The 16,876-nt window shown below is 45.1% G+C and overlaps 1 protein-coding gene across 2 annotated transcripts in view; it reads right to left on the bottom strand.

The window, feature by feature from the left end:
* GRIN2B (glutamate ionotropic receptor NMDA type subunit 2B) overlaps positions 1-16,876 on the bottom strand; it is a 271,297-nt gene that overhangs the window by 6,139 nt on the left and 248,282 nt on the right. For both annotated transcript variants that reach the window (XM_034774624.1, XM_034774617.1), the window contains 2 exons: positions 4,837-4,997; positions 2,457-2,644 (listed from right to left, as the gene is read on the bottom strand). In XM_034774624.1, coding sequence (XP_034630515.1) covers positions 2,457-2,644; positions 4,837-4,997 — 349 coding nt within the window. The remainder of the gene's footprint in view (positions 1-2,456; positions 2,645-4,836; positions 4,998-16,876) is intronic.

Genomic DNA, 16,876 nt, shown 5'->3' on the forward strand with positions numbered 1-16,876 from the left:
CGGCCGGGGGGCCGGGGGCCAGCGGGGCCAGGGGGTGCTCGGTCGGGGGCCGGCCCAGGCTGGAAACGCCGGGGGGGGGGGCAGCCTGGGCCACTCCTCCTCCCCCCACACACCCCCTTACCTGCTTCAGGCTTCCCGCGAATCAAATGTTGGAGTTGGGGCAGGGACTTTGAGGAAGGGGCAGAGTTGGGGCGTGGGCGGGGCTGGGGGTGGGGCCGGGGGCCGGTGGAGTGTCCTCCTTTTGGAGGCTTGAAATATGGTAACCCTATCAATGTAAAATTTTTGCACTAGCAGGAAATAAAACCTGAGATATCAAATGCAAATACTTAAACATTTACTTACTGGAGAAGTAAAGATTCTTAAAAGATTCAGAAATGAAATGATAATATATAAGAATAATAACATTTCATAAAACTAAGTTTTTGTTAACTGGCTGTAAAGCAGGATTGAAAGTAAAAGATGACACCAATTATCTCCAAGTGCAGTAATACATGGTTTTTAACTTTCTCTTTCGGTAAATTTCAATGAAATGTGAAAAAATGTGATGTTTTGGGGTAGGAGAGAGAAAACAGTTACTACTAGCACAGGCCAACAAATGAGCCAAAACATTTATGAAAATCTTTTAGGCTGAAATTCAAAATTTTGATGAAATTTTTCATTGAAATTTCATATTTTAAATTTTTTCAATCAACTCTATAGCTGGTCAAAAACAAACTGACACTTTCACAAAAATGTTTTCAGTGTTTTTGATTTATTTTTTCCAATTTTGTCAAAATTTCAAATTTCTAACCAGCATAAATTATTGCTAATTTATGCCAAGTAACAATAAATATTTCCTTGCTTAGATTTATTGCACACTCATCCCTAGTACAGGATTTTCAGGATCTATAAAGAGATTCAAAAACAGAGAAATACTCTGTCTTGGGAATGCTTTTCATGCTTCTGGGGAAGATGGGAGTTACTCACACTTTTCAGGATCAGACACAGACAGGGAGAAATTCCCCATATTTATATGGTGTCATATTGCAGTTAGAGGCGTTATGGGATTTTTATGCCTTCCTCTGAAGTATTCAGTATTAGCCATTATTGGAGAAAGAATACTCTACCACAATGGTGTGCAAACTTTTCCAGTCACGCCACCCCCACCCCCACCCCCACCATTAATGGAATCTGTCTGCACCCCATCTCCATTACTTCTCAACCAAGATTTCCTCAGCAGCAGACTGCTTCTGCCTTGCAGGCAGGATGCACCACTAAGGCAGGGCCAACACCTGCCCCTCTGCCCCTCTCCCCTCGGGTTTTCAGGGTAGGGGAAGGCATGTGCGACGGTCTCTGGGGGTGGAGCCAGCGCTGGGCATGGAAGCTGCCAGGAGCAGAAACCAGTGCAGCACACTGACCCACAGGCTAGGTGGTCCACTGAGATGAGTCAGAGGATGGAGGTGGCGCTCCCTCCCCACCCCCTGTGGGGGCTGGCCCGGGCCCCACCATGCAGGGCTGGCACGAGCCACCTGGTGTTGCCGCTCAGCCCCCTGAATGTTCCTCCACACACCCCCTCAGGGGGCGTGCCCCACAGTTTGCGAACCACTGCTCTACCAGACTGATGGCCCACTGTCCTGTTAACCTAAGTCAATTCTTGTGTTCTTCCTGTATTTATTATACCAGACTTTTTTTCTGATTTTAGACTTCCTATTCATTTACAAAATAAGATCAACATTTTTAATTTTCTAAAAAGAATATCCAGAAAGGAGTGGGGTGAAAGGGAGAGAAAAAGCAGAAGAAAATTCTAACAGAAAGGAAGCTCCAATCCCACCAACAATCCACCATATCTTTAAAGTGACAGTATTTTATCCACTAAGGATTGGGGCACACCAGCTTGTATACAGTAAAAGCTGATCAGATCTTTCATTACAAAATTTATCCCTGAATCCCCAACTTGTTTACTTATTAATTTATTTTTAGGTTTAAGAAAGTTTAGTTTTCTCTTTCCTCCAGGCATGTTTAATTATTGATCACATGGGTGTTGCACAGCTTGGTGGTGCCTGGACAACACAGGCATGCCAGAAATAACTACTGAAAGCTCCATTCTCATTTGGATTTCTGATTATGGCTAAAACCAAGAAGTACCAAAAATCTGACAAGGAAAAGCGTGTTCTCACAAGATTTCCAGAGTGAAGACATTCAGATAAACTTCAAATACACGTCTGAACTTTTGGGGGTTTAATTCTCATTAAACCTTTGAAACTTGTGATATTAGCCCTGAAGCCGTTATTAACCTGCATAAAGCATATCCAACTGTGTGTGTCTAGCCCCATCCCTCTCCCAACATGCTTTTTCACTACTCTTGCACTGTTTACCAAATCTAAAATGTTAGGTTCAGGGAGGGAACCCCATTTCCATACAGCCAGGATCTGGAAATTTGAGAGGAAGCCCCATACCTCTTTGCACAGACCACTTACCATCACCAAAAAGTTGTAGAATGGCAAGATCTACCTGACGCTTCCAGCCCGAGTCCTTTTGGATGGCAATGCCATAGCCAGTGGAGGCAAAAACCTTCCCACTACCAATCGTTACCAGCTTGCAGCCTTCGTCTCTGCCAGCCATGTAGTTTAGCACTGCTGCATCATAAATGAATGCATCCAATTTCCTGCCCGGGTGCAAGGAAAAGGGAGAATACAGTAAAGAAAAGATTCTGTGTGAGTTCAAATCATTGCACATAACTGAAAGGAACTGCTGATACCAAGAACAGTGGTCTTAACTAGTAAGGATGGGAGGAACCCGTCCAGATGGAATACTGTATGTTGCCTCCTGAATCTTCAACAGGAACTGAAATCTGAGACGAGAATCTTTTTTGAATTTGAGTTAGATTAGATAAGGACTCATCTCTCTCTCCCTGACATCCAGCATGGTCTCCAAAGAGGCAGTGTGAAGGAACATTACAACAGAAGTCTATTACAGGGTCAAGGCTGAATGAATAGGAAGCTGAAGGGAGGTCTATGTTCATAATAATAATATCTGGAATTTCTATAGTGCCTTTCACCCCAAAGGATCCTAAAGTACTTTACTGAATACATAAATACTGCACAACAAATTAGGACTTGAAGTAAGGAAGAAGGCCATTTCCAACCGATACTGCTGATGTGACTTAGCTAAGCAGAATGTAATTATTCAGATTAGATTTGGTCAGGACCCTGAATTTAACTCCTATGTTACTGTGAAAAATCCCATGGGATCTTTAACTGGGACAAGTGGTTAGGACAGCAATCTTACGTCTCACCATGAAGACAGTCGCTTTAGCGTTACAGCGCCTTGCTAGCAGAACACGGAGAAAAGAGTTCAGTACAGACTCAGGGGAATCACCAACATTGACGCTATATAATTACATGATAGGGTGGATACACTCGAGAGATGGCAGGTAATAGAGCAGTCTGTTGGGAGCCCCTCTCTGCATCCCAGTAAAATAATCTTTTTTTTTTTTTTTTTTTTTTTTGGCAGGTACAAGGGGGAGCAACTAGGGGAAATACCTAAATAGGAATTTGGATCTTCCAAATAATCAGATAGCTGAGGAGTAAATGCTACCACTAAATATGAACCGAACCACTTTTTATATAGGACAAAAGACCTTCCATTTCCCACATACACTCACAGCTACATCATCGTTCTAATCCACTGTAAGCAGATTTCCAGGATGGCCAGTATCCCAGTACATGTGCCTATCTAGAGTGAAGTCTGACTCAGGGCATTTATGTGTCAGGGATGACATCTCTCCTGAATAGAATATATGTCTAGGATGACATCTATCTCAGAGCATATATATTTCCTGGATGATGCCTATCTTGACATGTATATTTCCAGGATGGCATCCAGAAACAGTATAGTCATTTGTGATGGGCTACGCTCCTCTGAGCCTGGCAAATAGGTTAGAAATGTTCAGTCAATCTAATAATTAAATTGGCTGAACAGCCCTTAGTGCTTCAGAATAAAGCTTATCAGAGGGTGCAGGGCCTTGCAAGCCAGAGTGAGGCTCAAGGTACAAGGATCTTTTTTACACCGGGTGGGGCCCTGAAAACTAGAGGGAAGTTTAGCAAGGGGGGGGGGGGGGGTTTTTTCATACAGAGACCTGCAAACTAGATATGGCTTCTACCTAGCTCTCAGAGGGGAGCATGGTGACTGGTAGACCTACACAAGTTGTTCAGAGCAGATACTTTTTTCCAGTGACTGTTTCTCTCTCTGTTTTCCAAATTATCTATGAAGAGACTCTGATTTTCACAGATCTGTTCAGGATTCAAAAAATTTTGACAGGCACTTTATGCAAAGATTTTCTACCCTATGGGTCATTTGCAAACTATTTGCTTTGACTATATGCCTTCCACTATACAATATTCATTACTGCCATACTGGTGTGTGACTCGTCAATCAAGTCACATGGTATTGCTTCTGCTCCCTAGTTGACTTAATCTTTTACAAAACAGAGGAGGGAAATCAAAGAAATTTCAAGCTGATTGTACAAACACTTCTGGAGCAAACTTTGGCCCCACCCTGCAAGCTGCTCTGCTTGTAGGGAGCAGCTTGCAGGAGTGAGGCTCTGGGTACTGACAAGTATTCACAAGATTTTCTCCTTCCGCAAATATTCTTACAAACAAAAATCACTTGTACAAATGTTAGAGGAAAACTGACAAAAACAGTTGCAAATAGCATCAAGGCCAAATCACTCTGGCAGCTGTCATGGTGGATGTCACCTTTGCAATAAATCATGGAGAATGATCCTCAAAGCCCCAGACACACAGGAAAAGAAGCCAAGCTCATGGTATGGACAAGTTTGGAAGGAGAAGGCCTCACCCAGTCTTCAGCGAGAATAGGGCATCGTCCACCCCCCTCTGGTTGAACTTCACCATGTAGCTATGCATTTCAGGGTAGTTGTTGCGAATGTTCCTCTCTGTGCTGCCATTGGGAACCGTCCCAAATCGGAAAGGGGGTGAGAAGTCGTTAGGTTTCTGGAACTAGAAAGGCAGAGAAAGAAAATTCCTCAGAATCTTTCAGCAATAAGCAGTAGTTTGCATGAAAGAACCCACTTTAATGAGAGAGAAAACATCTGTAGTGACGCTGAAATTAGCTCCAATCTTCTTTTAAGGTTGAGTGGATATTTTTGAAATTAAATACTCCCCTACTTCCAAACACAACAGCATCTGGCTGGTGCCTATCTTATCCATCTAGTTTCACTTTCCGACTTGAAAGAAGTGCAAAAAATAACCAACCATCATGAAGGAAAAAGAAAAGTTAGATTTTTTTTAAATCCTTCATTTTTAAAAATATACACAGGTAAGAAAGGATTTTCAGTAAATACAACATATAATTTTTATCCCGACTCTATCAATTTCCAAAAAATATATATATACATTTTTCACCTCTGTGCTTCTTGGTGCAGGGAGAACTGAAATAATAATGAGGAAAGGCTCTTCTCACAACACTTCCACCTCCAGTTTGGCAAACTATGAGTTTGCTTTCTGCTTTTGGGCATGTCTCCTGACTCAACATCCCACTGCTGCTGAAGGTATGCCCCTCACTAATAACAACTGATGCCTGAGACAAGGATGGTGGAAGTAAACCTCCAGACCTCTTACTGCTTCCAAGAAATACACTCATTGTAAAACTCCCCCATGACTGCAAGGCAATAAGACTTTATATGCCACTTGCTTAACTCAAGTCACAATCAATGCTCTCTGGAGTTTTATGAGCAGTAAAATTTACCACTGCCAATTATCAAGACTCCTTAAAATCCATACAACAGGGAGACAGGAAAAAGCACAGAAAATTGCAAGCGAGGAACCTAATAAAAGTAGTAAAGAAAAAAGAAATCATGCATTGATCAGTCAGGTCAATGAAAAATTCCTTCCTTGGTGCTGCAGAAAGGTATTTTGCATGGCACTTCCTGTTTAGTACCATCTTTTGATTGTCCATTGTGGGGGTCATGAGATGCAAGTTCAGATCTTGATATAATGACCAAACCTGACCAGATATTATTGAGATAACGGACTGGCTGGTGTGTGAGTATACATAGGTGCGTACCACTGCCCTCTACTGCATGGAATATGTCAGATACTGGATGTGTGTGCAACACTGCACTCTACTACACATAATACATTCTATGCACTGGCTGTGCTAGCAGAACTTTTCTTTTAGGTTGCAACCAGCCAGCATTTGTGTTTGTGTGCACCTGCATGTGCTGTTCCCCTTAGTGGCAGGAATACATCACACCTATTTATACATATGTAGCGGTCCCCTCTGCTGTCTAAGCTAGGGAATCTTTTCCCTTTAGTTATGATGAGATGGATTGGCTGGTGTGTGTGCGAGAGAAAGATAATTAATGCATCCACCATTGCTCCTCAGTGGATGGGAAATGTCAGATCTGGTTCCTAAAACACAGGCTGACACTTAAGAAAAAATGCATCTCAAAACTTGGAGTCCCTCCCAATGGGAGCAGACAAACTTGGAATGATCAAGAGCAAACCTTGATAGGAATAAGAGCAAACCTTGATAGGAAAAAAATCACTGCAGCATGTTCAAGTTATTATTATTAAACCTCATCGTAGTTACTGTGGTGACTCAGGGCCAGCCAAGCATGGGGCTCCATTGTGCCATGTGCTGTACAAACACTGAGTAGCAGACACCATGAGGCGAATTGATGCGGCCGCCTCAGGTGCCAGACTGTGGGAGAGCGCCACTAGGACCCAGAGTGTAGAAAATTGTGTCTGCTGCTGATGCATATGTAGTCTTTCTGCTCTAGATGCACAGAGATGGTGGAGTGCTGTGCTGGAGGAAGGAGGGCACAAGAGACATAACAGGCAGGCAGGAGAAAAGGTGAGAGGGAATAACAGAAAGCAGCAGGAGCTGTAGGGAGAGAGAGGAGGAAGAGTCTCTTATGTATCTCTCTAGCACCCCCAGGAGCCTGGACTGATTAACACCAGCTTCTCAGGAAGCTTCCTGTTTCCTGCTGATTCCCTGAACCCACTTGAGGAGAACAGGCAATCAACTGAAGTAGTAGGAGCCAGTTAGGCCCTTAAGACGCTGATATCTTCCCTCATTCAGGCCTGATCTACACTGAGGGAGGGGGATCGATCTAAGATACGCAACTTCAGCTACGAGAATAACGTAGCTGAAGTCGACGTATCTTAGATCAAATTAAAATTACTTCGCGTCCTCGCGGCACTGGATCGATGGCCGCGGTACCCCCGTCGACTTTGCTTCCATCTCTCGCACTGCTGGAGTTCAGCAGTTGACGGGAAAGCCATCGGGGATCGATTTATCGCATCTACACGCGATAAATCGATCCCTGATAGATCGATCACTACCCGCCAATCTGGCAGGTAGTGTAGACATACCCTCAGGCCCTGCTACCAGCCTGCTTATTTGTCCCTTTCAATTGAGTGTTGAGAGCCATTATAGCTGGCACAGAACAGCAGTCATGAGTGAAAGAAGAAAACGCCCCTCTGGGGCAGCATTCAGAAAAAGAAAGAAAGCAAAGGAAGCTTTTCTATCTAAGCAGGAAGGAGCTCTCCTGAGATACATAAACACAAATGTTCACGGTGAGCCTTCCGGCCCCAGTGAGGATGTTAGTGGTGAGGAGATGCCTGATCTTGCAGTCAGCCAAAGTGCAGGTGACCTGGCAGCTACGGCAGCCTCCATAACTCCATCTTAAATGGATGTAACCATGCACATTCCTGAAGAAAATTGTAGATCGGAGAAGAGTGTGGTGGAGGCGCAAGAAACAGCTGCTGCTGAGTTTTTAGTTCCTTAAGTCTAGATGATCCAGGACTGTGAACCCACTTGAGTAGTAGCCTGAGGGACTTCCTTGTACTGCATGGGCCACAGCAAGTGAAAAACTTCATGTTCCCCAAAGACAATGAAAATAGAAATTTCCATCCAACAGAATACTAGTGTGAAATCCCCAACGGTGACAAAGTGGAGAGGCCATAGCTTATGTACTCAAAAACCCAGAATGCTGCATACTGTTTTTGTTGCAAACTCTTCCAGTCTAATGTTCCAGCCACATTGGGGTCTACAGGAACAAAGGACTGGAAAAATCTGGCTAGAAATCTGGCATGCCATGAGAAGGCAGCAAATCACCAGAGAGCATTCCATAGGTGGAAAGAGCTTGAGATGAGACTAAGGTTAAAGGCCACCATAGATGATCAGCATGAAGAGAAGATTGCATCAGAGTCTCTTGACTGGCAAAATGTTCTGAAAAGGCTCATTGCCATTGTGAGAATGCCATTGTGCAGCATCAGCTTCTAGTGAGGCTGCTGACTTTTTTAATGTAATTCAAAGCATCTATGTATTTTTCTCTGCATCAAGTCATCAATGGTAAATTTTGAAGCAACATCTGGGAACATCCTCTCTGACACTGAAAGCCACACGATGGGAAAGTCGAGTGGAAGCGATAAAGCCTATCAAACACCAAATTGGAAAGATAGATGATGCCATAGTTGCCATAATGGAGAATAATGCTATGACAGGAACTGTTCATGGGAGAACAGTGGCAGAGGGAAATGGAATCACCAGAAACGGACATAACTTCAAATTTCTGTGTGGCTTAGTGTTGTGACATGACATACTGTTTGAAATAAATGTTGTAAGCAAGAGACTCCAAGGTGTTGACCTTGATATATCTGGAGCAATGGAACAACTGGACAAAGCAAAGTCATACCTACAGTCTTACCGGTCAGATGAGGGATTTCAAAATGTTCTGAAGAATGCACAGAAGTTGGCAGAGGAATTTCACACTGAAGCTATTTTCCCACCCATTCAAGAATACAAGAAGACACTTTGATTACAAGGCACGGGATAATCCCATAAGAGACCCCAAACAACAATTCAAAGTTGAATTCTTTAACCAGGTGCTAGATTGTGCAATACAGTCAGTTGAAGAACATTTTATGCAACTCAAGAAACACAGCAGTATATTTGGGATGTTTTCTGATATTCCAAAACTCCTCACTATACCTGAAGAAGACCTACACCAGCAATGCAGGGCACTAGAAACAGTGTTGGCACATGAGGACATGCGCGATATAGATGCGAGTGATTTAGGTGATGAATTGGAAGCCCTTTCAAGATACATTTCAGCAGGATCAACTCCAAAGGCTGTTCTGGAATATATGTGCACAAATAAGATCTCCACCCTCTTTCCAAATGCTTTTGTTGCTCTGAGCCTACTTATAACACTTCCTGTAACAGTTGCCAGTGGAGAACACAGCTTCTCCAAGCTGAAGTTAATAAAAACACATCTACGCTCCACAGTAACACAGGAGAGGCTGGTCCATCTCAACAGAGCATGAGCAGGCCCAGACTGTGGACCTTCGGGAAGCAGTTCAAATCTTTGCAACCAAGAAGGCATGGAAAGCATCACTTTGATTATTCAAACAGAAAAAAAGGCCAGTGTTTACTATGCAGACAAGAAAAGTGACATTTGCTGTTCAGGCGTTTGAAAGTTAAGTGTTACTTAAAATTTTTAAACAAGGCATTTTAAGTTGTTAGTTCTCCTTTATTGGGGTAGGTAGCAGAGCAGTACCATGAGACGAGTAGAACAGGAAGAAGGCAGAATTGAGACCTTTCAAAGTTTTGGCCCAAGCGAGGGGGCATGGGGGCGTCATTTGAGCTCCCCACCTCAAGTTCCAAAATGTTGTGGGCCGGCCCTGCAGACAGTCCCTGTTCCAAAGAACTTACCATTTAAATAGACAAAACAGACACCGTGTAGGGGAGAAGGGGTCTAGCACACAAGCAGAGAGAATAGTGCTATGGCAAGAGACAGGCTAGTGCCATCATTTGTTTTTGAGGGGTGGAGTTAGTTAAGAGAGGATCAGCTAAATGAAAACTGGAGAGGGGGGAGGGGACATTGAAGGGAAGGGGAGGAGGGTGGACAGGGCAAGGGAGAACCAGGGCAGGTGTGGAGTGAAGAGGCTGGGAGGGAGAGAGAAAGGGTTGGAGCAAACAGCCAGTCAACACAGGGCAGAGAAAGTCCAGTCAAAACTGTAGCGAGTTCTCCAAATTTCTGAAGGTCCCTGCTTGGCTACTTCCGCAGCAGCTCCTCCTATCGGCTGGAGTCTGGCTGGTTCCTCTCTGCAGTTTTCCCACAAGGCCACATGGCAGGAGGGAAGGGAGTCACCACTTGGATCTTAGTGACCCCGTAGAATGTGTGTGTGGGGGGTCTCTCTTGCACAGTTGTGTGTGCAGGGGGAGGAGTGCTGGGGGAAGGGCAGGGCCCCATTTTCCCACTCCCCAAAGTGCAGCAATCTGTGCCTGGGCTGTTTCTGCAGCTGCTCCTACCAGCTGGAGTTAAAAGGAATACAGTCACTTTCCATTACCATATAACGTGGTATAGAATAAAACCATGATCCCTGAGCCACCTAGTGCTCCCCACCACTGATCAGGGACCATATTAAAACCAGCCACCATATCTCATTCTCAGTCTCCTAAGCCAAAAATGCTCCTAGTGAAGGAAACTATCATTCCCTACAAATGGAAAAGATTGGCCCTAGAAACTGTAGCTGGTAAGAATTGGTGTTATGAAATCTACGCCCAGGTATTTTCTCTACCATCCCTTTAAAAAACAACAAATCCATTCTCATTGTTCAATGGAAGGCAAATATGCAGATGCACCTTAGAACCACCACCACTATGCATACTGCAGCCCTGTGAAGAGTGAGATTAGAAATTATATGCAAGGATCCATACAGTACCCAGACCCAGAGAATCTTGGCTCTAAAGCTTGACAGGAACACACATAAATATTCATCCCCAGACTCCTGGCTTTATGTTCGTAACTTTGACAAGAACCGATGCCCAGCTTCCACTCAACAATCCATGGGCTCCAAGAGAGAAGGAAGAGACTGGGGAAAGGAGAAAATTCCTCACCCTCAGAGAAATGATCATAGAATTTCATTTTTCAAGGGAAGATAGCTGTCATAACTATAAAGGGAAGGGTAACAGCCCTCCTGTGTACAATACTATAAAATCCCTCCTGGCCAGAGACTTCAAAATCCTTTTACCTGTAAAGGGTTAAGAAGCTCAGGTAACCTGGCTGACACCTGACCCAGAGGACCAATAAGGGGACAAGATACTTTCAAATCAGGGGGAGGGGGGAAAGGCTGTTGTTTGTGCTCTTTGTTTTGGTGGTTGTCCTCTCTTGGGTCTGAGAGGGACCAGACATCAATCCATGCTCTCCAAATCTTTCTGAACAAGTCTCTCATATTTACTTGTAAGTAAACAGCCAGGCAAGGCGTGTTAGTTTTTATCTTTGTTTTCTCAATTTGTAAATGTACCTTTTACTAGGGTGTTTACCTCTGTTTGCTGTAACTTTGAACCTAAGGCTAGAGGGGATTCCTCTGGGCTCTTTAAGTTTGATTACCCTGTAAAGTTATTTTCCATCCTGATTTTACAGAGATGATTTTTACCTTTTTCTTTAATTAAAAGCCTTCTTTTTAAGAACCTGATTGATTTTCCTTGTTTTTAGATCCAAGGGGGTTGGATCTTGATCCACCAGAAGTTAGTAGGAGAAAGGAGGGGGGATGGTTAATTTCTCCTTGTTTTAAGATCCAAGGGTTTTGGATCTGAATTCGCCAGGGAATTGGTGAAGAGTCTCTCAAGGCTACCCAGGGAAGGGAATTAGCACATTGGGAGTGGTGGCAGTGGACCAGATCTAAGCTGGTAGTTAAGCTTAGAAGTTTTCATGCAGGCCCCCACATCTGTACCCTAAAGTTCAGAGTGGGGAAGTAGCCTTGACAATAGCCCTGAAAGAACCGCATTTCTGTCCTTTTCACTAGGATTGGAGAACACCCTGGCTCACTGTGGGAGTACAATGTCCATTGGGCTTTAAGTTTTAAAGAGCCTGGAACAGCAGGATCAAGCAGAGCATTTCTGCTTGCTTGTTGCTCCCAAAATGCAACAATTAGTAGAAGAGCAGGATGACCACATACTCCCCCAGAAAATGCCAGCACTGTGTATTGGGGGAATGTATGTGCCTCCTGCTGGTCCATCAAAGATGCAGAACGGGGATCTAGTTAGTCAGTCATCGCTGGGAGAGCCAAAAGAGGGAAGGCAGGATGCCAGCTGCTGCTACAGTTTCAGGCCAGGGGAGCAGGCCTACTAGCTGCCACTGAAAGAACCAAAGCAGGGGAGTGGGCCTCCCTCCCCAGCGGCTCAGAAGATGCCAATCCAGGGAAGGCAAAGCAGGCTGCTGGGCCTCCCCGGGAAAAGACAAGGAAGGATGGGTACTGGCTGAGGCCTGCTGGAGGAGCATTATGTGGAGAGGGTCACTGTTGTGGTGAGGGAGCTCATTAGATATCGATTCAGAAATTAAATGTGGATGCTTGTGTAAAGGATCAGGATCTAAATCCCACATCCCTAAGCTGCTCCCTCACACACATTTTAAATACCCCTTCTACAAACACCCAGTGGCACAGCTACTCTGCCAGGGTTCCCCAGGCACCCACAAACAACATCCAACTGTAGGATACAGAGTGACAGTAACTTCTCTCCCCTCCTTACAGGGAAGGGGATGAAGGACAGGTGGAGCAACAACACAAGTGGAGGAACAATTTCCACATGTGGTGAGTTACAGGGGAGTGGACAAAGGGAATTCACATATGCAGTGTATGTGTTGCAGGGGGAGGCACTGTATTGGTCTATCTGGATAGAGTAGCGTATGAGTGCTTTTGTCCAAAAGTGTTTCAGTGGGGTTCTGGCTGAATCTGCGTGTGCATTTCTGTGTCAATGTACATTAGAAGCCCAATAGCTGCTCCTCATACATATTCCTCTTCCTCCCATTGAAAGTGAGAAGTAGTAAATCAAAACCTTGCAGTGACTTCGGGAAGGCATGATCCCTGCAGGGACTGAGATCTTACCAGTGCTCAGAGGGTTTAAACAAACACTATGCCCAGGGCTGCCAGCCAACCACAGCTGAGAGTCTCACTTCCTGCTCCCCCCTCACTCCTCCATGAAAGCTTTCAATAGCAGTGGGTTAAGCAACCTGTCTGGCAGTGGAATCTTATTAGCAATTTGGAGCCATGCCGCACAGAAGGCTAGGCTACGCTGTTTTCAGCTGTTTTTCCCCCCATTCAGACAGCTGGGACTGGCAGGGATAATGGGAAAGAGGGTAGCTAATTGGCCACAATTAACTTGAGATTTAAAAAAAAAAAAAGAAATATATTGTCCATCACCAAATGGTTCCCAGAGAAAAGTGCATCTGCACGTGGTTGTCTATATGTTACAGGCATTGTCTAGACCAGAAATAGCTACACTGGCAAACACCCCTAATGGAGATGCAGTGCAAACCAGAAAAAGAGTTCTGTTGCTGGTACAGCTTAATTTTGTTCCCTGAATTGAATAAACTATACCAGCAAAAAGACCTTTTTTTTTTCCCCCCCGCTGTAAGTGCATCTACTCTAGAGCTTTTGCCAGCATAGCTATGTCAGTCAGAGGTGGTAAAAAATCACACCCACGACCAACCTCACTATGCCGACGAAACATTGACGTGTACACCAGGCCATAGTGTGTCCGATGCCATGTGATGTATGTGGGGATGTGTTATGGCATCTGTCAGAGAGACTGAGGCAAGGCATGTGTGTATGCATGACACAGAACAAAAGACTGTGTGAGATGCTGTGTGTGCGCTGTCTGTGATGTGTATGTGCATGAACCTGTGCTTGGGTATGTGTGTGCAAGAATGAGAAAGAGAGAGATTTAGTTGTCCACATGTTGCCTGAGATAAATTGTCTTCATTAAGATGTGCTGGAGTGTCCGAAAGTATCCAGCCACACGCGCAGTGAAGCTGCTGTGTGGCTTTCCCCCAGGATTGAGCTTCTCCTAGAAATTAGAGATGGAAAAGACCTACTTGGTCATCTAGTCCAGCCACTGGCCTGGGCAGGGTTGTTCCTGACAGTACCTTTTTGAGGGCTTTGTCCAGTCTAGATTTACATGTCTGACAGGATGGGACTTCCACCACTTATCTTGGGAAATGGCTTCACAGCTTAACTGGGCTCAGTCTTAGGAAATGGGTTACTAATAATCAGCCTATATTTTCCCTTTCTGAATTTCATCTCATTACTCCTGCCTATATCACCATTTCTCATGTGAGATGAGCCCTCGCTTGGCTTATGTTTGGTTGAGTCACATGGTGCACTAGGTCTCCGCATTATCCCCACCTGGGGCCAATCTGACAGTGACCCCTTTACAAAGGCATCACATTAAAAAACAAACAAATAAAAAACCAAAAGATGCACCATTGTTTCTGTTGAGATATATGCTTTAATCACTCTGGTCACTTTGCTTCTGGACAGTATCCCTTTGCCCCCTCCTTCATTTTTGTCTTTTTTAGATTCAGAGCAGAGACCGTGCCTTGATCCACAGGTGCCAACTTTCCAATGTGCCGGGGGTGGGGGGTGCTGCACCCCTGGTTCTGCCCCAGTCCTCAACCCCACTCCACCTCTTCCCCCAAGGCCTACCCCCACCCTGCCTCTTCTGGCCCTGTTCCAGCCCCTCCCTCAAGTGCACCACATCCTCACTCCTCCCCCTGCCTCCTGCACACTGCGAAAAAGCTGATTGCAGCGGGTGGGAGGCGTGAGGAGGGAAGGAGAGGTGCTGATTGGCGGGGCCCGCCGGCAGGTGGGAGGTACTGGGGGAGGGGAGCTGAAAAGGGGGCTGCCAGTGGATGCTCAGCACCCACCATTTTTTACCCATGGGTGTTCCAGCCCCGGAGCACCCACGGAGTCGCGCCTATGCCTTGATCTGTAATTGGAAAGTGCTTAATACATTTTTACTGCTACTGGAATATATATCATCAATATCATCAGAGGCTGCGGCTGTATTCCTTTCCTTCTAAGGGCTTGTCTACATGCAAAACTTGTACCGCCCCAGGGGGACACAGTTACATTCGTGTAAAGATGCCTTACACCTGCACAGCTCATTTCCATAAGCTGTGTTGGTATAAGGCACCTAAAGAGTTACATAGGCACAAAATCTGAGTGTAGAGCAGGCTTAAGAGACAGCGCTGCTCATTCCTTAGTTAATAAGAGTTCCCTCATACAGACCTTTCTCCAGCTTCAGTCCCAACTTGTCCCCCTCACCTCCACTCAGACACCAGACTTTTCCATTTCAGACACTTTTTCTTCCCAAGGCTGAAAACCAGAGTCCCTTCCAGGTGGCTGCAAACACCCAGTTCCTCCCTTTCTCCCATCCCCACGTTTCCTCCCCGCCCCCGGCCCACTGTCTTCCCCCATCAGCCCCTTCCATATACCCCATGACAGGATTCAAACCCAGGACTCCAGTGGTGAAACATCGGTCCCTTGACTTCTCCCATCATTTACAATGAAAAAATACACTGCCTTGATTCTAAAGTGTGAGGGGACAATGTCATATCTAACATACAGTGTTGGGAGGTCCTGAAAATGCATTCAATTCCCTCAGGCCTTGCTCTTGTGGTTTATCATATTCACAAATATCCTTTTGTGTTCCAAATTCCCTGGCCTTCTTGGGCATAGTGCCTTGCTCTGTGCACTGCTTAGATGAGTCTCAAGGGGGGTATCAGTGTTAATGCTGCTGACTGTGCTGCTGACTGTAACAACACTGGCAAAGAATTAGATTAAACTCCCCCACAAAGGTGTTGGGAGGGGAGCAGGTTCCACTTAGCAAATGTGCAAGATGCAAGAATGTCAGCAGGTGAAATAGTGACACCACTGGGTCAGGCAAAGAAACGGAGCAAACTGAGAACAATTCAGAGGTGAAAAAAAAAAAGAAAGGAAGTTCAAAAATAGCAAGTTTAAAAATAGTTGTCCTTGTAAAATGGCTGAGATGAAAGCAGTGATCCAATTGGTGGAAGCAGCTTCCGTCACATGTAATTATTGCCAAAGAAATGCTCACAGTGGGACTATACAGTCTCTTCAATGACTGGATCGCTATGCACATGTCAGGTCTGAGCAGTCACTGTACTAAATGGATCACTACCAACCTCAAGGCTGTATAGTCTCTTCTCTGACCAGACTGCATCTCAGGGCTATTTATCACCCACATCATCATGCACTCGCTGGGGCTAAGTAGCCCCTTCACTGACTCAGTCGCTACACACACATCACGGCTCTGCAGCCTGTTCATGACCAGGCTTTGCACACACACTCACCACCAGATCACCATATATACATCAGGACTAGATCACTATGTATACAGTCCATGCAGCCTCTTCGTCACAGGGCTATCATGCTTCATCAGTGCACACCCATCCTACTATAAAGCCTCACCTCAGTCAGATCTCTAGATGCACCTCAAGCCTCTTCACCAAAAGAAATCCATGCTCCCACTGGGATCACTTAGCCTCTCAATCAAGCAGAATGCGAAGGCCACTTCACACACTAACTCATGATACGATAAGCACAGACTTAGGGCTTGTCCACATTTAAACTGCTACAGCGGCACACCTGCGCCCCTGTAGCGCTTCAGTGTAGACACTATCTATGCCGATGGGAGGGATGCTCTTGTCAGAACAGGCAGTAGCGAGGTCAACAGAAGAATTCTTCCATCAACCTAGCGCTGTCTACACAGGAACTTAGGTCACCTTAACAATGCTGCTCAGGGATGTGGATGTTTCACACCCCTGAGCGACATAGTTATGCTGTCCTAATTTTCCTGTGTAGAACAGGCCATAAGTGTGACAATTCAGTGGGTTACCAGAAATGAGTTAAAATATCCGTAGCTTTTATTTGTGCACATGTATGTGTAGAGGGTGTGAGTCATTCATTCTATGGGCCAACCCTCCCAACATGAAATCCTACCATACATTCTCTATTATGCAGTCAACCTCCCATTAAAATAGAATGGGGGAAAAGCCATGTAA

This window comes from Trachemys scripta, chromosome 1 (assembly GCF_013100865.1).
Source record: "Trachemys scripta elegans isolate TJP31775 chromosome 1, CAS_Tse_1.0, whole genome shotgun sequence".
Classification (NCBI taxonomy): domain Eukaryota; kingdom Metazoa; phylum Chordata; order Testudines; family Emydidae; genus Trachemys; species Trachemys scripta.